Consider the following 22,079-nt stretch of genomic DNA (forward strand, 5'->3'; position numbering starts at 1 on the left):
GGTCTATTTACAGCTTCCTCCCAGTCTCCTTTCTCTTCCTGCTGCCCATGTCTCTCTTGGGGGAGAAGGTAGCTCCTCACTAACCTCATTCTAAGAAGTGACCAAGGGAATGAGAAGATGCGGTACAGTGGAGTCACTGGGGATGCAAAGAAAGCCCCCCCAAAAAAAACAAACCAAAAAACCAAACCAAACCCAAACAAGTGAACAAACAAACGAGCTAGCTCCTCACTCTCAAGAAGCTCATAATTTAATGACAGAGACAACATGCGGACAAATATATACAAACAAGATAGAGACAGGCTAAATCGAGGATGGTCTCAGAGGGAAGACACTCACATTAAAGAAGACTGGGAAAGGACTATTCTTACAGAAGGTGGCACTCCACAACAATTGGGATTTTGAAAGAAAGGCCAAGGGAGGGCACTTCTTAACCTCCAATGAATGAAACTATAATGGTGGAAATTCAGGCAGCAGTGAGAGGAGTGGATTGAGGGCCTGGGAAGATGCTCGAGCACCCCCTAAAGTCATCCTTTCCCCAGGCTGGCTGGATACTTAAAGGAGCCTCAGAAAAATGAGGTTAAAATAAAAAAGGAATAAGGGTATAGTGACAACCCAGGGGCCACCTTCTCTTTGCTACTTGTGCCCCCTCTTCCCAACAGGGACAGGAAGGGAAATATGGGGCCTGTGCTTAACCCTGGTCCTCTGGAGATATTGGAGCTGGTGAATGATAGCTCTGTGCCTCGGTCTGTACCCCATTCTTTCCTCCAAGGGAAAGAGGGGGTGGTCCCTTAAAAACTAGGATTATAAGGGAAGCGCTGGGCCAGGGCTCCTGAACAGGGGAAGCAGCCACGGAGGTCCTTGAAATGTTTTGTTTGCATTTCTCCCTGAGCACCAAGAGCCAGGGGGGTTGAGTCAGAGAGCCAGCCAGCCGTGGGCCAGGCCCGGAACTCTGTCAGTAGGCCCTGCTCATTCTTCACTCAGCGTCCCTGAGCCGCCCGCTCTGGGTGCCCAGGCACCCAGATCCAGGTCGTCCCCTCCCTTTGGGGAGGTCCTTGTCCTGATGCAGAGGTCATCCTCTGTGACACCAGTTGTCATGTAGAGCTTTCCATCATGGGGAAAGTGAGGGGAGGGGCTGAGAGCGGCCGGTGACTCGCCCTTCGCTTGTAGGCTTCCTTTTCTTCGACTTTCTTCCCTGAGTCCTTAGGCTCCTCCTCTTCCTCCTCACTCTGGTCCAGTTCATCTTCAGAGCTGGGGCAGGGTGGCAGGATGGGGCCACACTCCAGGTTCACATAGCCACTGTGTAGGTTGACATAATGCTCCCCCCGTAGGGAGGCAGAGACACACTCCACCTCCCTCACCAGCACCCCAAAGGCGGGCCGCTCTGTGGGGACAGGATCCCAGCACTGGAGCATCACTTCATACCTGGAGGGGACAGATATCCTCAGAGGAGGAAGGAGAGGGGCCCACACAGTTGCCATCTACCCCAATCAAAGCCCCGTGCCTCATCCTGACAATTGAGCCTAGGCCCCAACCCAGGTGAGCCTTAGTTTGGTGGGGTTCTTATGGATCAACCAAAGGGGAAAACTGAGGCCACAAGAAGGGGAAAGAATCACTCACAGTCACATTAAGTTAGGTCCAAATTCCAAGGCTTTCATCTCCCAGGTGCTCTATGACACAAGGCCTCATTTTGAATCCTGATTCTATGGATCAGGCTGTAAGACCTTGAGCCTTTTGGGGGCCTCATTTCCTCCTCTATAAAAGGAGGTGACTAAAGGTCCTTCTGCTTCTGATCTATAAACCTCTGAGGACTCCAAAGAAGAGCGTGATAATCATTGAGGGGACATCAGAGTTAGAACTGAAAGGGACCTTTACCGGGTCCAAGTCCCTCATTGTACAAAGGCAGAAACTGAAACCGAGAGAGACCTGGCTATGCTGACTCTCAGTCCAGCAGTGTTAGCCCCACTCCCTCTTTCCTCAGGTGAACTATGCCCCACATCCCCACTGCTCTTGTGGTACTCACAGGGCATCAGGGCAGTACTCGGGCTGAGGTAGACGTCGGCCCTGTGCCAGGAAATGGGTGATGTCAAAGGGGTCGATGTTGGGATATGGGGATGCCCCTCGAGTCAGCAGCTCCCAAAGGAGGACCCCAAAGGACCACTGGGGATGAAGAGGATAGAGCATTAGGAGAGTTCATGAACAGCCATTTCAACAATTCTCTGACTGTAGGCCGAGAAGGGTCCTCCAAACTCTCTACAGGATCCCCCTGGCTCTAGATGAGGCATCCCCCAGGCTTATGACAGGCTTTATTACATTTAAGTGGCCCCCTACATTTCTTCCTCTCTTCCCCCCTGGATCCTTAAATTCCATCCCCCCACAAAACTATCCTCCTGTAGACCTTGCTTTTATTTATTTTTGTTGGTGGTTTTGTTTTTGTTTTTGTTTTTTGCAGGGCAATGAGGGTTAAGTGACTTGCCCAAGGTCACACAGCTAGTGGCAAGTGTCTGAGGCTGGATTTGAACTCAGATCCTCCTGAATCCAGGGCAGGTGCTTTATCCACTGCACCACCTAGCTGCCCTAGACCTTGCTTTTGTTCCTCCACCCAGACCTCTTACAGAGAGAACACTCTCTACTTGATAAAGAGGGAAACCGAGGCCTGGGAGCAGTAGTGGTGTCAGGGACTTCATGGTTTCTAGAATCAACCCCTGATGATCTGCTCATGGGAGAAGAAGAGGGAAGGAGGTGACTCACCTTTAGGACTACCTGTGGCAGATGTCTAATATTCATATTCATGATAGCAGTGACTCATTCTAGAGCACCATAGCAGTTACCAAGCACCCAGTGACCAAATGTTTTTAACCTGCCTCTGACACTGATTAACTGCGTGACCTTGAAAGTCAGTATGACTTTCTGAGCCTCAGCTGTAGACAGGGGACCATTACCTGTACTTCTCATCCAGGGCTCACAAGGCTGCTGGGAGGAAAACACCCTGAAGGACACAGAGGAAGTACCACAAGAAAGCAAAGGATTTAGAGCCGGGAAAGGCCCTGGAGATAAGAGGGGTCTGGTCATTTGCCCAAGTGCACACTGCCAGTAAGTAGCAAAGAGAAGTGGGAGTGGGCGGTGCATGCCCTTGGTGGCAGTAGATGGCTCTGGGAGGACCATAGATGCAGAGCTGAAGGGGACCTCAGGGCCCATCTAGTCTGAACCCCTCACTTTACAGGTGAAGAAACTGAGGAAGGAAGGGGAAGGGCTACTTGCCCCAAGTCACACAGGGAGGATTTGTGCCAGGAGGAGGAAGGCCCAGTCCAGTCCATTTCTTACCACATCTGATTTGGTGGTGAACTTGTATGTCTGCAAACTCTCCAGGGCCATCCATTTGACTGGTAGCCGGGCGTGACGGTGCTTCCTGATACTGTAATACTCCTTGTCTAGGATATCCCGGGCCAGGCCAAAATCAGCCACCTTTACTGTAAATGTCTCATCCAGCCTGGGGAGATAGAGGATGGGGGTCTTTAGTGATTTGGGTATAGGGCCTGGGACTGCCCTCTCTCTCTCTCCCATTGTGGCTTGCCTGGGTCAGTTCATGTGGTGGAACTTAGTTCAATTCCTCCATTTTACAGATAAGGGAACTGAGATTTAGAAAAGGGATGTGACTTGACCAGGGTCACATAGGGAATATGTGGCAGAGTCAGGTCTGCTGATTTCAAGACCAGGGTTCAATCCCCTATATCAGCAAATCTTGGCGATTGAAAGGGACCTTCAAGACCCCGTCTGGTCCACCTCCCTCCTGGTTCTACATGTGAGAACCAGAGAGATTTTCCTAAGATCTCACATCAAGCTATCGCTGGAATGGGGACCAGTGTCCCTGGAATCCAGCAGCTTTTTCTCAGCACTGTTAAGACTCCCTGACTCAAGTACTACCCCTGGGTTCTCCCAGCCTTGACTTGGTTGCCCCTGCCCCTCTCTTGGGACTTCCCCAACCTGGCTCCTTACATGCAATTCCGAGCTGCGAGGTCCCTGTGAACAAATTTCTTCTCAGCCAGGTAGGCCATGCCCCGGGCCACCTGCAACCCGAAGCCAATGAGATCCTTCACCGTGGGCTTCTGTAAAGACATCGTAGCAGTCAGCAGGTAGAAGGGTGTGGGGCTAGGGCCAGGTTCTGAGCTAGGGCTCAGAGAGACATGCAACTTTGGCTTACCACCTGGAGATGGCCTGGCTAGCAGGGAGACAGTATGGGGAGACCTAGGGAGAAATAGACCCAGGAAGGGAAGGGAAGGGTTGTTGGGGACCTTGGGCAAGTAAGGGATGCTGTGGGTTAGAGTTGAGGCCCTGTATCCGGTCAGAAAGGGGCCCTGAGGCCTTGGAAGAAGAAAACCTGGGCTCTGGCTGGGGAGCCATGGCCCTCTGGCCTCCAGGTAAATGGAGGCTGAGGCCTATAACCTTGGAGGTCACAGTGTCCAGGACTGACTGGGAGGAACCTCAGCCATCATTTTCTTTTTTTCTTTTTTTTTTTCCGAGGGGCAATGGGGGTTAAGTGACTTGCCCAGGGTCACACAGCTAGTAAGTGTCAAGTGTCTGAGGCCAGATTTGAACTCAGGTACTCCTGAATCCAGGGCTGGTGCTTTATCCACTGCGCCACCTAGCCGCCCCCCTCTCAGCCATCATTTTCAAAGGAAGGGGGCAGGGGTCTGGAGGTCACTCACCCTTTGGGGGGAGCGGATGAAGTGTCTCAGGTCCCCGTGTTTCATGTAGGGTAGCACCACTCGGGGGAGCCCCTCAGGGGGCAGCAGGATGCCAATGAGGGACAGGACATGTGGATGACAGAAGCTGCGCATCAGTAGGCCCTCCCTCAGGAACTCTTCCACCTCCTCTATCTCTGTGATGCCTGTAGAACACTCAAGCTCTCAATCCATCTGGGGCCCTGATCAGGGAAGCTCCCCACCAAGGGAGGTCGAAGAGGCCCAGGCCCCCCCACAAAACAAGCATTCAGTGAGCCGTCTGCTGGGCATCTCGGGGGAAGCACGGTTCTGCTCTGTTCCCTCACAGATGGATTAGAGTGTCACAGACCCAGGAGACTGGGTATTATTACTCCCATTTTACAGAGGGGAGAACTAAGGCCCAGATAGGGGTAGAGACTTGCCCAAGGTGACCCAGGCAGCAGGACTCCAAGTCCAGGGCTTCTTCCCCTGCACAGCAAGAGGAGAAGACATGATCTCTTCCTCCTGCCCTGATAATCTTCCCTGCCCCACCCCCCACCCACCACTCCATTCCTCTCTTCCCTGGGTACCAAATAAGGACCTGACTGCAAAGTCCAAGAGATTCCAGACAGGGCTGACCCAAGCACCACCCCACTGGACACACACACACACACACACACACACACACACACACAGCATACTCACGATTCAGTGATTTGATGGCACAGTGGATCCGATTCTGGGAAGAGTCCACATATTCCCCATGGTAGACAATTCCAAAGTGGCCTAGGGATGGAGAAGAGAAGGGCTCCTCGTGAGGTTGGGATAGACAAAGGACAGGAGAAAAGCTCCTCAAAGATGTCAGGTCTTTCTTTCTTAAGACCCAACCCAGGGATCAGAGTGGATCTGGCTTCTCCATCCCATTCCCCCGGGTCCCAGGGCCTATCCCTATCCCCCTGCCCTGAGTTCTCAGGCCACACACATCCCAGAGAGTCCAATACTCCCATTCCCCCAACTTTGAGCCCTTGGCCTGACCTTCACCCACAAGATGATGTTGACAGCCCTCACCTTTGCTGTTGACTTGGCGTCCCTTCTTAAGGAGATGCTGGGGGAGGGAGGTGAACCTTATCCTACCCCTCCCATCTCCTCCCATCCCCTCCCATCCTATTCTATTCCCCCGGCTCAAGCCCCTGCCCCTAATCTGACCAGCCCCTAAGACATCCTTGCCAGCCTTCCTCACCTTTGCCAATGACCTGATCGTGGTGTGTGAGGATCTGCTCAGGGGGGATGAGGACATCCTTTACCTCAGCCAGGAGCTCAGAACTCAGGTTCCCCAAACAGATGGACTTTACCCGAAGCAGGGGAAACCCAGAACTACTGCTGTTGCTTGTGGGTGACATAACCTGAATATGGCCAGATTCTTCTGTGGGGCTGAGAGCTGTGGAGAAGTGAAGAGGAGGGGAAATAGTGAGGAGCTGAGTGAGCAGGCCCCCCCCTTTCCAATCTGTCCCTTGGGATTATGTCCTTACCAATGCCGTTCCTGTAATCAGAGCCTGATCGGAGCAGGGGTAGGGAGACAGCTGGATGATTCCTGTCCAGAGACCCTGTCAGGTCTACATGGAGAGAGAGTTCTGTGAGAGCAGTAACAACCCGCTTGAGAGCTGGACTGACCACAGGGCATCTCTACCCCCAACCAGTGGTGCAGAGGTGTCAATGGGAGGAAGGAGGCTTAGATTTTAGTATGGGCTAGATTACAAACTCCATGTACAACTTTAAGCAAGTCAGGTCTCTCTGGGCCTCAGTGTACCCATCTACAAAAAATGGTATAATCCACCTTCCCTGCCAAGTGAGGGAAATGGGCAGTCTTTTAAAAATGAACTGAGGGGGGCAGCTAGGTGGTGCAGTGGATAAAGCACCGGCCTTGGATTCAGGAGGACCTGAGTTCAAATCCAGCCTCAGACACTTGACACTTAAGTAGCTGTGTGACCCTGGGCAAGTCACTTAACCCCAATTGCCCTGCAAAAAACAAAAACAAAAACAAAACAAAAAATGAACTGAGGATTCCATTGATTAAGACATTTTCCCCCCAAGAAATAAGCACAAAAAGATAATGAGGCCTGTTCTTTTTTTCCCCCTCTCTCTCTAAGAGGGGAAAAGGAAGGGATGACTTAGCTGTCACTCAGGAACATGTGAGTCAAATGCCAAGCACTCATTAGCGATCAGGAGGCAGCAAGACGGTGGCGCAGAAAGTAGGAGATTTGGAGCCAGCAAACGGAGTTCAGCCCCTCGCTCTGCTAATTAGCACCTGTGCCTCTCTGGGCCTCAAGTCTCTTCCTCCGTAAGAGAAGACTGATCTTAGAGGATCTCTTATGCCTCTTCCATGTTCAGATCCCATTAGTGGCTGAGGGGCAGCCTAGGCAACTGGAGGTTGGGGTGTATCATCTTCAAAGGACCCCAGCCATGCCCTGGGGAGCTTTTATAGAGCAGCAGATGACCTGAGTCTGCTTTTTATGGGGTGGCCCTTCACTGCCCTACTACTCTGTGTTTTCCTGGGACACTAAAAGATTTTATAGCAGGCATCTAATCCACTGCCAGGAAAACTCAGGCCTCATGTTATTATTTGTTCCTCTCCCGGCTCTTCTGGGCCAAGGCCACGGCTAGACAGCTGACCTCTGTCAGTTGGTCACTCAATCAAGTGACTCACTAGTCGTTAGTCCCTCTGCCTTCCCTGTCCTTGGGGACTCCTAAGGACAGATCCCAGCAGTTGGCTCTCCCCTACACATCCAGGTGTATGGAATAGAGCCCTTGGCATCTTTCCTGGTGGCATTGCAGGCGTGCCTCAGAAAAGCCACCCACTGAGATGTCTTAGCGGCCGTAGCAGATTCAGCAGGGTGCAATTAAAATGCTCAGATTGAGGAGCCCCTCCGGGTATGGATGCTATAACATAAATCTAGATTTCTTCATCTCTTCCAGGTTAAGCATACCTTTGAGTAACATAATCTCAGTCCTGATGGAAATAAACTGAGAAGGCATATACCGAGATAGCCTTCCCCCATCCCACCTTGGCCGCTATGGAGGCCACAGTGGCTGCTAATGGTTGGGTAGCTATGCCTGTATACGCCAGAGGGATCAGCCTGTCGCTCCCAGGACACAGCTACCATTGAAATGAATTGTGCTATAGGGCAGCTAGGTGGCGCAGTGGATAAAGCACCGGCCCTGGATTCAGAAGGACCTGAGTTCAAATCCAGCTCAGACACTTAACACTTACTAGCTGTGTGACCCTGGGCAAGTCACTTAACCCCAATTGCCTCACCAAAAAAAAAAAAAAGAAAGAAAGAAAGAAAGAAAGAAAGAAAGAAAGAAAGAAAGAAAGAAAGAAAGAAAGAAAGAAAGAAATGAATTGTGCTGAATGCTGTCCTGCACCCTTTCCAGAGGTAAGAAACCAACCCTGGCTTCCCATATTCCCCAGGTAAGCAGCTTGTGTACAACTCATATTTTCCTCTGAAACCCAGGCCTCATACTTCTTGTATATGTCTGCTATCTTTTGGAGCCCACAGAACTATTCTGTGCCAGATTCAGGGTGCCCCAAATCCCCTAGGAGTACCTTCCTGGCCATGGACTGGCATGCTTGGATAGTGCTAATTGCCTTTTCACATGAGATCACAGATCTAGAGCCTCAGAAACTGTCTAGTCCAACATCCTCATTTTACAGAAGTGAAGTGATTTGCCCAATGTCACACAGCATTTTATGTAGGATCACTTATAGTTTGGCATGTAACCCCATGGTAGAGTTCCAACAGCTGCCACTTCTACAGTAGGCGTGCCCCTTCACAGGGGCTAGCTCTGATTCCTGAGGGTCCCCACTACTCACAGACCCATTTTCTTTTAGCTGGCTCTACTACCAGTCATTCATTTCATAATGGGTGAGAAGGCCTGGCCCAAAGCTATAAACTTTGCTTCCACCTACTGTACGGTCTCCAGGGGAAGTCCCTGGCTCTTTCCCTTGCTTCCGTCTGTTAAGGGCCTGTTTCCTGTTGTCACAGATCAACTTCAGCCCCCACAATCCAGATAATTGTCATTTCTGATACATGAGAATTCGTGGGATGGGGCATCTACATTCACATTGGTTCCTCCTGTCAAATAATGCACACTGAGCTCAGAGATGGCTGGGGCCACAGCTGGTTGGTGGCATCCAAATGAGCACTTGTCAGAATATAGGTCAACAAATTGTTTTCTGTTCTTACCTGAAATTAGCTCTGTACACATAGTCCCAAAACATTTTAGAGACGGCCCTTTTCAAGGCCAATCACACCAATTTGTGGATGGGAGAACAGGTCTCCCTGTGCATGAGCCCTCTACTGGCAAATGCAATTGGCTTCCAGAGATCATTGATTTTCTGGCACAAAACTGCCCCCCCAGGTAATCTAGGCTGGCATTAGTGTGTGACATAGGAGGCCTGCATGGATCTGCAAAAGCTAACATTGGGGGTAGGGAGTACGTAAAGCTAGGGACCAAGTCCTTAAAATCCACGTCACTTTTCTCATCCCAGCAATTTCCAAAATGTGCCAAGGAGTCTAGACTGCATACCTGGATCCTTTCCCCCTTCTTTTACCCTTCTGGTTATTTGGCCACGATTGAATTTTCTGTACCACTGGCTTAGGGGAGGAATATGGACTATGGGGCATTAGGATGATGCCACTCTTCTGAGTGATTCCTGAAGTATCCTTCCTCTCTGAGAAAGATATTTTCTGGAACTGCTCTCAAGAAGAAGGAGAGTTAAGGGGTGGATTGGGAACACGATCCTCTTTGCACACACTACATCTCATTCAAACAGTGAAAACACCCTGGCCTTTATGCTGGGCTTCCTCCTCTCTGTAATTGAGCTTCTCCAGATCTGCCAGCAGGGGTATTGTGTTCACAACCCACTGTAGGGGCACCAGCTTGCTCCAGTCCTTGGTGTCTTTTGTCTTTGTTTTTGCCAGAAGCGTCTTTTATCATCCTTTAAGGATGGCCCAGATGGCAAACAGGAAGAACAGATGATAGAGATTTCTAGATATTAGACCCTACCTATCTAACTGCCATTCTCCACTAAGACGGGTGTTCATTCTCATATCCAGAGGTGAGGTAAGAACAGAAAACAATTTGTTGACCTATATTCTGACAAATATTTATTTGGATGGTACCAACCAGCTGTGGTCCTTCCTTATGCCTGCGCTCCAGGATTCCCCTGGGAAGCATGGGCGAAGGGCTTACTTGCTACAAATATCGCGAAATCTCATGTATCCAAGTTCTCTGTGTATCTGTCTTTCTTATCCTCTATCTAGATGCTAAGCTCCATGAGTACATAAACTGTGTCTTACCTTCCAACCAGTCCATCAACAAGTATTTATTCAACCCAAAGCTCTGCACAGTCAGGCACTGTGCTAAGCACCAGAGATTCAAAGAAAAGGCAAAAATAAGCAGTCCCTGCCCTGAATGATCTTACATTTGAATGAGAGATAGAATATGCATAGAAAGGGTCACATACAAGACATACACAAAGTGGGTAGAAGGTAGCCTTGGAGGGGCAGCGGGGAAAAGGCCACCTGCATAAGGTGGTGTTTGGGGGGAGTCTTGAAGAAAGCCAGGGATTCTAAGAGTTGGAGGTCAGGAGGAATAACATTCCAGGCATGAGAGTGTCATGAGAAAGGAACAGCAAGGGGGCAGCTAGGTGGTGCAAGTGGATAGAGCAGTGGCCCTGGAGTCAGGAGGGCCTGAGTTCAAATCCAGTCTCAGACACTTGACACTTACTATCCGTGTGACTCTGGGCAAGTCACAACCCCAAATGCCTCACCAAAAAAAAAAAAAAAGAAGAAGAAGAAAAGAAAAGAAAAGAAAAAGAAATAAAAGAAAGGAACAGCAAGGAAATCAACATGGATGGGCCTTAGCACAAGTGAATGAGCAGAAGACAGGAAAGGAAAGAAGGGGGAGGCGGGGCAAAGATCTTTTAAAATGCCAAACAAAGGAGCTTATTGTGTTTTATGCTAAAGGTAATAGGGAGCCATTGGAATTTATTGAGTGGCAAGGTGGGAGACTGGGGGGGTGGGGGGGGAGGGTGAGATAGTCAGACCTGTATCTCAAGAAAAGCACTTTGGCAGCTGTGTGGAGGATGGATCCGAGTGGGGAGAGACTCACTCTGCACTCTGTAGATACTTAATAATTTTTTGATTGATTGATAATAGACATGCAAGTTTTCTGAGTCATCATGCAAAGCATAATGGGTGCTATCATGAATTATAATTTTCCATTGTTAGATTCTGGTCCCAAGAGCACAGACTTGGAATAACAGGACCCCAGAGCTGGCTGGGAACTTGGAACACAGAACACAGATCGTCAGACTTGACAGGGACCTTAGAACCTGGAACATAGAGTGGCAGACCTGGGAGGGGGGGTCTTAGAACCCAGAACCCAGAATGGCAGAGCTGAGAGGGGGACTTAACAACATAGGGCAAAAAATGTCAGAGCTGGGAGAGACTGAAGATCATACAGTTCAACCTTCTCATTTTAGAGATGAGGCAACTAAATCCCAGAGGGCAGAAGTGACTTGCCCAAATTTCCCTGGAGTCAGTGGCTGAGACAGGACTAAAAGGCAGCTTTTCTGATCCCCAAATCTGGGGCTTTCAGGAACCTTTAGGTCTAGGCTAGGGACAGAGGGAGAAGGGGAGTGTTACAGGGTTGAGACTAGAGACTTCATCTAAGAGCTGAAAGGGAGCTCACGTCAAAGGTGACCAGGCCCACCTGCACCTGAGCGGGAATCCCTTTAACAACGCACCCAACAAGCGGTTAGAAACCTCCATGTACCACCTCCTGAGATAGCTTATTCCATTTTAGGAGGGAATAAGCAATATTAAGTACCAACCATGTGCCAGACACTGCACTGAGCTCTTTACATATATGATCTCATTTGATCCTCAAAACAACCCTGCAAGATAGGTGCTATTATTAGCCCCATTTTACAGATGAGGAAACTGAGGCAAACAGAGGTTAAGCAACTTGCCCAGAGTCATAGTAAGAGTCTGAGGTCAGGGGGCAGCTAGGTGGTGCAGTGGATAAAGCACCAGCCCTGGATTCAGGAGGACCTGAGTTCAAATCCAGCCTCAGACACTTGACACTTACTAGCTGTGTGACCCTGGGAAAGTCACTTAACCCCAATTGCCCTGCAAAAAAAAAAAAAAAAGAGTCTGAGGTCAGATTTGAACTCAGGGCTCCAGGGCCAGCTCTCTATCCACTGCACCACCACCTAGCTGTCTCTAACTATTGGGATGTTTTTACTCATACTGAGGCAAAATCTTCCTCTTTCGTTTCCATCCTGATGTCCAGGTCCTGCCCTCTACCTCCCAATCTCAACCTATCCCATGTCAGGTCTACAGAAATATGGGGGCCAGACAGTTAAAGCCTATGAGCACCAGTAGAGATGGTGTCACCCAGGACCTGTCCAGTCTCCCAGATTGGGGGGGGGGGGAGGAAGGGAAGATGAAGAGAGGTAAGGGTGAGGGGAAGATGAGTAGGCAGAGAGACTCACCCTGCCTCTTACTCTTCTTCCTCCACAGCCTGAGAAGCAGCAAGAAAAGGAAGCAGACCAACAGCAGGACGATGATTAAGGACACAATGATGAAGACTTGTGGGATCTGTGAGGAGCTTTGTATCACGTTACCGAGGTCCCAACATTCTCCATTAGCGCAGGCCTAGGGACCAACCAGACAGACTCAGCTCAGATCCCCTGGGCTGTGAACTGAGCCTGGCTAAGCCCCCACAACACGTCCCTCTCCCCAGAAGTCCTTGCCTCACAAAGACACCACCTTGGTCCACCTTTATCATCCAACCATCTCTAGCCCACTGATAAATTGCACTCCAGCCCTGGCTTCCCTGGATTTGTTAAGTGAGATTTCAATTTATCTCAGGGAGTGTGGGTGGGGGCTTAAGCCTCCCCGGCACTTCCCCAGTGTGCCTTCCCCATGTCTTGATGATGCTGCCCAAGTCTTGCTGTGATCCCGTTGTTGGGGCTACTGAACAAAATCACCCCCTCCCAGGTGGTGGAGGACCTGAGGGGGTGGGGGGCGGATTCAGGGTTTAGGAGCTCAGTATTCAAGGGCTTAGGTCTCAGTTGTTCTCTCCATGCTCCTAGAAAATAGCTCTCCAGTTGTACCCTTGGATTGGGAATCTGAGGTCCAGGGAGACAAGGGGACTGTGGCCAAGATCCCAGAGTCCCAGTCCTCAGCCCAGGTGCCCAGAAAGCTCTCTACCTGCAGTGGAACTCCACCATGGGGGATGGACAGGCTGGGAGGAACATTGCAGATCACGGGGCTGTTCTTCAGGTTGGCCTGACAGCTCCGGCCGCCCACGGTCATGTTCACATCCATGCAGGAAGCCAAAGTGCTCAGTCCGAAAAACTGCAGAGAATCCCATCCCCTTGTGAATGTGAGGATATATGCTTTCTACCCTACCTGTCCTCTAAGCAGGCCCCTTTTCTCCACAACCTTCTGCCTCTTCCCAAAGCCACTTCTGCCTTCCTTCTTCCCTTTCTGCCAATGGCTTTCCATTCCCAGCAGGCCAGAGCCCTCCTGGACAAAAAGATCCAGGAACTCAAGCCTCAGCTGCTTTAAATTTCCCAGCCCCATACAAACCTTCACTTCCACAATGCCCTGCTCCATCTTCAGAGTACCCGGCTGGGAATGGGTGTGGGGCCTGGAGTAGAATGGGAAGTTGGGGTGGAAGTAGAGAAGGGAGCCATCCCCACTGATGCTCAGATTGCCCCACATCTGCCTTGGGCCTGGCAGGTTGGGATAGGCAGGAGCCAGGCACACACGTTCAGTGGGGAGAGTTGTGCTGTTGCATTCCTGAGGGCCAAGGATAGAGAGGCTCACGGGCTGGCCAAAAACCTAGCTTTCAACCCCAAATATGAGGGAGGTCTCTGCCCATGGAGAGGTAGGGGGCCACCCACCCTCCACTTGACCACCTTTGGGGAACAGCCTTGGCAATGCTTCTTCCCAGTACCTAGGATGGGCATTGAGGACTAAAGTGAGAAGGAAGGAGAGGAAAAGATCTCAAAGGAAAGTACTTGGGGACTGCTCACCATGTTCTCCATGCTCTTGTGCCCGTCCTCAAAGGTGGTGACCATCTGCCAAATGGCATCCAGATTCTGGCCTCGGATAGTAATACGGGAGCCACTGGGGAAGGTCAAGAAAGGATACTTTATTTTCTGTCCTTCCCCCCCCCCCCCGCCATAGGTATACTTTGAAGAGCCCCCAGGAAAGAGAGGTGGAACCAACTGTACCCACGAATACCCAAGTCGAGGGGAAAACTAAGGCCTACCCAAAGGACTGTGAGGCCCTGGGAAGACATGGCCCAAAGGGAAGCGTGAGCCTAGACTCAGGAGTTGTTGATTAGCTCCCAATATCCCTTAGGGGACTGGAAACTCGGATCCTCAACTGAGGGAGATGGATGGAGACAAGGGGTGAAGGAGACAAAGGGAAAAATGGGGACTCACGAATAGCTGCAGTTGGGGGAGATGCTGAAGATTTGGGGATTGTTCCGATACTGGAAGAGCCAAGGGGTATCGATCTTAGCACCCCCAATGTACAACCTGATGGAGACATTGGCCTGAGCCCCTCCTGGTGGTACACTACAAAGAAGTCTCTGTTCATCCATTCTGGGGAGAGATGAGAGGGAGGAAAGGATTCAAGGGAAGGGATAGGGGAGAATTGCAATCAGGTTGTGTGTCCTTACCTAGCCCCTTCTCTTCTCATTCTTCCCGGAGGACCTTTTCCTGCTCTAGGCTGGATTCCTCTTGAAATCTCTACTCAGCCATCATCACCACCTCCTCTGAGTCCTGTCTGACTCTCCCTCTTGCCTAACAGGATTAAAGAACCACAGCACTCTTTTTTTTTTTTTAGTGAGGCAATTGGGGTTAAGTGACTTGCCCAGGGTCACACAGCTAGTAAGTGTTTAGTGTCTGAGGCCGGATTTGAACTCAGGTACTCCTGACTCCAAGGCCGGTGCTCTATCCACTGCGCCACCTAGCTGCCCCAGAACCACAGCACTCTTAAGTTGCAAAGGGCCTGAAAGTATCTAGTCCACCCCATAACTGAACAGGAACTTCTACAACATTCCCAACAAGTGGTCGTCCAGCCTATGCTAGAAAACTAAGGGGGAGGGGAAACTTGCTCCCTTAAGTAGACAGCTTGCATTGTTAAGAGGTTTTTCTTTACACTGAAATAATATCTGCCTCCCTGTTGCTTCTAATTCTGCCCCCTTCAGCCAAGCAGAATTCTAAGCCTGCTGCTAAGTGCTGCAGCTGATAAAGTGCTGGACCTAGAGTCAGAACACCTGAGTTCAAATCCAGCCTCAGACATTTACTGGCTGTGTGATTCTGAGCCAGTCACTTCACCTCTGTTTCCTTATCTGTAAAATGGGTGTAATAATAGGACCCACTTCCCAGGGTTGTTATGAAGATCAAATAAGATAACCATTGTAAAGCACTTAGCACAATGCCTCGAACATGGTTAGCTCTATATAAATACTGGCTATTATTATTACTGTATGATAGCCCTTCAAATACTTGTTTGCAGTGGTTACATTTCCCCCGTCATATAAATAGATGGATATAGATTATCTGTCTCTGCACACACACACACACACAAACACACGCATTTCAGAACTAGATAAATCTAACCATAAAAATAAATAAGAAAGAAATCGAGGGGATGAGTAGAATTTTAGAAAAGTTAGATATGATAGACTTCTGGAGAAAACTAAATGGGAGTAGAAGGGAATATTCCCTTTTCTCAACTGGGCATGGCACCATTACAAAAATTGGCCAGGTATTAGGGCATAAAAACATCTTGAACAAATGCAGAAAAGCAGAAATATTAAATGTACCCTTTTGGGACCACAATGCAGTAAAAATTACATTCAATAAAGGGATTTGGAAGGACAGATTAAAAATTATTGGAAACTAAATAATCTACATATATATATATATATTTGGTGGGGTAATGAGGGTTAAGTGACTTAACCAGGGTCACACAACTAGTAAGTGTCAAGTGTCTGAGGTTGAATTTGAACTCAGGTCCTCCTGAATCCAGGGCCGGTGCTTTATCCACTGTGCCACCTAACTGTCCCCAATAATGTACTCTTAAAGAACAGATAGATAGATAGATAGATAGATAGATAGATAGATAGATAGATAGATAGATAGATAGATAGATAGATAGATAGATAGATAGATAGATAGACAGACAGATAGATATACTAGGTGGTATAATGGATAAAGCATTGGATTTAAAATTAGGAAGATGAGTTCAAATACTTCTTCAGATTCTCACTCTCCATGTGATCTTGGGTAGGTGACATTTAACAATTCTCAGCCTCAGTCTCCTCATCTTTAAAACTGGATAATAATAGCATAAACTTCACAGTGCTGTTGTGAGGATCAAATGAGATAACATTGGTAAAACAATGTGCAAACTTTAAAATGCTATATATGCTGTTGTTTGTCCTTCATTTTTCTTTTTTTTCTTTTCTTTTTTTTTTTTTTTTGCAGGGCAATGAGGGTTAAGTGACTTGCCCAGGGTCACACAGTTAGTGTCAAGTGTCTGAGGTTGAATTTGAACTCAGGTCCTCCTGAATCCAGGGCCAGTGCTTTATTCACTGTGCCACCTAGCTGCCCCCTGTCCTTCATTTTTTTTTTTTTTTAGTGAGGCAATTGGGGTTAAGTGACTTGCCCAGAGTCACACAGCTAGTAAGTGTTAAGTGTCTGAGGCTGAATTTGAACTCAGGTACTCCTGACTCCTGGGCCGGTGCTCTATCCACTACACCACCTAGTTGCCCCTGTCCTTCATTTTTGATAAGGAGCAATGAAGTCATAGGTGATGTCTTGACTTGTGCTTCAATTGGGTTTGAGTGGGGCAGACTTGCACAGAATTGTCAGCCTCAAAAGTTGGAACAACTGGCGATGGCCCTGCATGCAGAGGACAACCTTGGTGTCTTCCATGCCTAACCAGGCTCTAAGCCCTCCACAGCACCTGCTTATAAGCCACCTTCATGACCGTTGGAACACATTGTTCTCATCTACCCACTCTGCCTGGGGTAAGTCTTCATATGCTAGAGGTAGACACCTCCCCAATTCACTGATGGGGTTGAGGCCTTTTGGTTGCCCTCAACTTGGCTTATTCAGTCTGCCGAGATAGTTTTACTGGTGTGTGGCCGCTGCACATGCTACAGTTTCTTTGGGTTTTTTTGTTTTTGTTTTTGTTTTTTTAATTAATAAAGTATTTTATTTTTTTCCCGTTACATGTAAAGATAGTTCTCAACTTTTTTTATACAAGCTTTCCAATTTCAGATTTTTCTCCCTCCCTCCCCTCCCTCCCCCCTCCCCTAGACAGCAGGTAATCTCATATAGGTTTTATATAACAGCACCAAAAACAAAAGAAATTGTATGGTTTATTCAGCATCTACTCCACAGTTCTTTTTTTTTTCCCCTGGATTTGGAGATCCTCTTCTATCATGAGTTCCCTGGAACTCTTCTGTACCATTGCATTGGTGAGAAGAATATAGTCCATCACAGTAGATCAACACTCAATGTTGATGATACTGTGTACAATGTTCTTCTGGTTCTGCTCATCTCACTCATCATCAGCCCACGCAAGACCCTCCAGGTTTCTCTGAACTCCTCCTGCTCATCATTTCTTACAGCACAATAGTATTCCATTGTATTCATATACCACAACTTGTCCAGCCATTCCCCAATTGATGGGCATTCCCTCAACTTCCAATTCCTTGCCACCACATAAAGAGCAGCTATAAATATTTTTGTACATGTGGGTCCCTTTCCCCTTTCCATGATTTCTTTGGGAAAAAGACCCAAAAGTGGTATTGCTGGGTCAAAGGGTATGCACACATGCTACAGTTTCTTGGAGCTGCAGCTGAGAGTTGGGTGACAGGTGAACACTAAAGATGGATGAGCAGGGTCAGCTAGGTGGTGCAGTAGATAGAGCACCAGACCTGGATTCAGGACCTGAGCTCAAATCCGGCCCCAGACATTTAACATTTACTAGCTGTGTGACCCTAGGCAAGTCACTTAACCCCAATTGCCTCACCAAAAAAAAAAAAAAAAAAAAGATGGATGAGCAGCCCTGAAAAGGACTCAGCAAGCTTTCACAACAGAGGTACTAATCTTCCCTGAACACCCCATACACCCCAATATAAATTCTAGCTCCTAATCCAAGCTAATCATCTCTAGTTCTCTCAACAAATCCTTCAATGACATTCATCCCTCATTATTCTGGACACTCTCTGTATAGCATCTAGAACTGAACATGATACTTCAGATGGGATCTGAGCAGAGGACAACAGAGCTGTCGGCTTCCTTGTTCAGGGTAGCACTGGGTTTCTCTCAATGGGACTGACTCACCCCTTCCTCATTGTGCTCACTAGGCTTCTCAATATAGCTGATAGCATAGCTGTCAACCACAACAAAGCTTGATGGCTTCCACTATTAATTTATGGTATCTAATCTCAACTGGGCCCTCAATGCAGCAAGGCATGTCTTTTATGTCTCCTTAACTAATTCTCTACCTCACTCTCCATGGTGGCTGTTCCAAGACTTCTCTCCTCAAGCCCTACTATCCCCTCCCCATCAACCTTATAGCAGAAGACCTGATTTCACTTTACTGAGAAAAGAAGAGGCCATTCACCACCCATCTTCTCTATATCTCAAAATCTTTTTTTTTTTTGTGAGGCAATTGGGGGTTAAGTGACTTGCCCAGGGTCACACAGCTAGTAAGTGTTAAGTGTCTGAGGCCAGATTTGAACCCAGGTTCTCCTGACTCCAGGGCCGGTGCTCTATCCACTGCGCCACCTAGCTGCCCCCTCTCAAAATCTTTTGATGTCATCTCCTATTCTCTTCTCCTTTATTAGAATAAAGACTAGAGTCTCTGATGAAGGAGCAATCCTCAGGTTCAAAACTGACCCTTCAGGTAAGCTAGGTGGTGCAGTGGATAAAGCACTGGCCCTGGATTCAGGAAGACCTGAGTTCAAATCCGGCCTCATACACTTGACACTTACTAGCTGTGTGACCCTGGGCAAGTCACTTAACCCTCATTGCCCCACAAAACAACCCCCCCACAAAAAACCCCCACAAAAAACAGACCCCTTCTCTTAGACCCATGATTCCATCTCCTTCCATCTCCTTGGACAGACTGCAATACAAGAACTCTCCCTCCTCGACATTGTGCATATTGTTTAATGAACAATTGTGAATGACTTAACTACTCTCAGCAGTGCAATGATCCAAGACAATCCCAATGATTGGGGAAGCTTACTATGCACCCCTATAGAAAGAACTGATAAAAAGAACACTTGTGGATTGTACATATATAACCTGATTGTGATCTTGTGGAGTGGGGAGGAAAGGGAGGGAGGGAGGGAGAAAAATTTGGAACTCTAAATCTTATGAAAATGAATGTTGAAAACTACCCTTACATGTAAATGGAAAATAAAATAAATGTTTGTTGCTAAAAACAAGAACTCCCCCTCCTCCAAGAATCAATCTTTCCCTTCCTACCAGCTCTTCCCTTGCTACTTAGAAGCTCTCTTATAGCTTCCCTTGGTTCTACCTTCCCATTAAATCATCTTATATCTCTCCTCCATTTCACAGCCAAATTCCTAGAAGGAGCTATCTACACTCATTGCCTCCACTTTCTCTCTTCTCTCTCACTTATCAACCTTTTGCAATCTAGCTTTTGGCTACATCACCCAACTGAAACTGGCCTCCCCAAAGTTGCCAACGATCTCTTAGTTGCCAGATCTGGTAATCTTTTGTCATCCTTCCCAACCACTCTGCAGTATTTGGCACAGAGGACTACCATTTCTTCCTAGATACTCTTTCCTCTCAAGGTTTTAATGATTCTGTAGTCTAGTGGTTCTCTTTCTACTTGTCTTAACTGTTGCTTCTCAGCCTCCTTTGTTGGTGCATCATTCATATGCCACCTCCTAACCGTGGCAGATATCCCAAGGCTTTGTCCTAGACCCTCTTCTCTTCCCTCTCTATGCTTTCTCTTGGTGCCATCTCAATGTAAATTATTCCCAGGTCTATATATCCAGCCCTAGTCTTTCTCCTGAGCTCCAGTCTTGCACCTATTCAGCATTTTAAACTAGATGTCCTGTAGGCACTTCAAACTCAATATTTCTAAGACAGAACTCATCATCTTTCCCTAAAAAATTCACTCCTCTTCTGAACTTCCCTCTTTCTGTCCAAGCTCCCACCATCTAGTCACTCATGTTAGCAGCCTCAGCATCATCCTCAATTCCTCACTCTCCCTCATCCCAAAAATCAAATCAAATTTTGTCTTCCAAAACATCTCTTTCATCCAGCTAGCTGTTAGAGAGGCTAGAGAGCTGGTCCTGGAGTTAGGAAGCCCTGAGTTCAAATCCGACCTCCGATTTGACTTACTAGCTGTGTGACCCTGTGTGACCTCTGTTTGCCTCAGTTTCCTTACTTGTAAAATGATAATAATAATGGAACCTGAGTCAAGGCAGAGCCAGGTTTGTTGTGAGGATTAGAGGAGATCCTAACTGTAAAGTAGCTAGCCGAGCTAGCATAGTACTTTGCACATAGTAAGTTATATAAACCTTTTTTTTTGCAGGGCAATTGGGGTTAAGTGACTTGCCCAGGGTCACACAGCTAGTAAGTGTTAAGTGTCTGAGGCCAGATTTGAACTCAGGTCCTCCTGAATCCAGGGCCGGTGCTTTATCCACTCTGCCACCTAGCAGCCCCTAAACCTTTATAAATATTAGTTATTATTATTACTATTATTACCCCTTTTTCTCCACAGTCACAACCCCAGTTCAGACCTTTACTGCCTCTGAACTTGGTCTCCTTGTCTCCAGGCTCTTTATTCTCCCACCCATACAGCTTGCAAAGTGACACTGGTGTAACATATATCTGACTATGTCACTTCCTTGCCCAAGAAGCTCTGGTGTCTCCCTAGTACTTTTAGGATCAAATGCTCTGTTTGGCATTCAAAGCCCTTCACAACCTGGCTCCAAACTATCTTTCTAGCTTTATTGTACATCACTTCCCTTCACCAACCTACAGTATAATCCAATTGGCTTTCTTGCTTTTCATCAAACATGCTATTCAATCTCCTGTTTCTGGGGGGGCAGCTAGATGGCGCAGTGGATAGAGCACCGGTCCTGGAGTCAGAAGTACCTGAGTTCAAATCTGACCTCAGACACTTGACACCTACTGGCTGTGTGACCCTGGGCAAATCACTTAACCCCCATTGCCCCCACAAAAAAAAATTAAAAACAATCTCCTGTTTCTTTGCCTTCACACAGGTCATCCCCCAAGCCTGGAATTTACTCCCTTCTACGACCTCTGACTCTTAGATTCCATTCAAAGTCTCTAGCCTCATATGTAAATTTGTGAATGCGTGTGTGTGTGTGTGTGTGTGTGTGTGTGTGTGTGTGTGTGTATACACATCATCTCCTCAATCTTCAGACGGAATGAAAGCCCCTTAGGGCAATGATTGGTTCAGTTTTGGTTTTGCATCCCCAGCACTTAAGCACAATAACTGGAACACAGGAGGTGCTTAATAAATGCTCATTGACTGTCAGCCACAAAGAAAGAGAAGACATTATAGCAACAAGTACCCTCTAACAGTATCCACCCACAATCATTCAGTGCCAATGTAGTACTCACCCTTCAAGGTGGCACTCGGTTCTGTTAATCAACACCAGTTGACTGGACCCCACGTTCAGGTTTTGCCCTTTGATGGTGAGCTGAGTGCCACCAGCCCGAGGGCCAAACAGAGGCAAAATAGATGTCACCACTGGCTCCTACCCGGGCGCACAGGGAAAAAGCCCAGAGAAGACCTGATCAGCAACTCAGCACCCAATGCTTCGGGTCAGTCTCCCAGGCCAGCCCTGTTGCCTCCCATGTTCACCCATGACAGTAAGAAAACTGACTTACCACAAAGGAGAAGCCACTCAGGACAGAAGAACCATTTAGTTGAAACTGAAATTTGGAAGCCATCCCAGGAATGGTGATAGTGACATTGGCAGGACCAGGAGCCTGGGAACTTGATGCCTCCAGCATACATTCTAACTGTTGCACAGAGTCCTTCTTGGACCTTGGGAAGGCCAGGTGATGTCTTAGGTCTGAGACTTTCCCTCTCCCCAATTTCAAACCCTCTTAATCCTCATTTCACCACCCATGACACTCTCTAACCAACAAGTCAACAAGCATTTATTAGGTGCCTGCTAAGTTCTGGGCACTTTATGGAAAAACACAAAGAGTACAAAGAAAAGCACAGAACAACAGCTTTTGCAAATGCATAGAGG

At 48.0% G+C, this 22,079-nt stretch overlaps 1 protein-coding gene across 1 annotated transcript in view; it reads right to left on the reverse strand.

Annotated features, from left to right (window-relative positions):
- Nucleotides 1–234: 234 nt before the first annotated feature.
- MST1R (macrophage stimulating 1 receptor) overlaps nt 235–22,079 on the reverse strand; it is a 35,015-nt gene continuing 13,170 nt past the window's right edge. The window contains 15 exon segments of the mRNA XM_043979844.1: nt 235–1,422; nt 2,021–2,157; nt 3,322–3,487; nt 3,994–4,103; nt 4,704–4,885; nt 5,403–5,483; nt 5,938–6,135; nt 6,227–6,310; nt 12,259–12,421; nt 12,980–13,126; nt 13,361–13,573; nt 13,810–13,903; nt 14,224–14,385; nt 21,439–21,575; nt 21,709–21,868. Coding sequence (XP_043835779.1) covers nt 1,092–1,422; nt 2,021–2,157; nt 3,322–3,487; nt 3,994–4,103; nt 4,704–4,885; nt 5,403–5,483; nt 5,938–6,135; nt 6,227–6,310; nt 12,259–12,421; nt 12,980–13,126; nt 13,361–13,573; nt 13,810–13,903; nt 14,224–14,385; nt 21,439–21,575; nt 21,709–21,868 — 2,365 coding nt within the window. The 3' untranslated portion in view covers nt 235–1,091.

Source organism: Dromiciops gliroides, chromosome 1, assembly GCF_019393635.1.
Source record: "Dromiciops gliroides isolate mDroGli1 chromosome 1, mDroGli1.pri, whole genome shotgun sequence".
Taxonomy (NCBI): domain Eukaryota; kingdom Metazoa; phylum Chordata; class Mammalia; order Microbiotheria; family Microbiotheriidae; genus Dromiciops; species Dromiciops gliroides.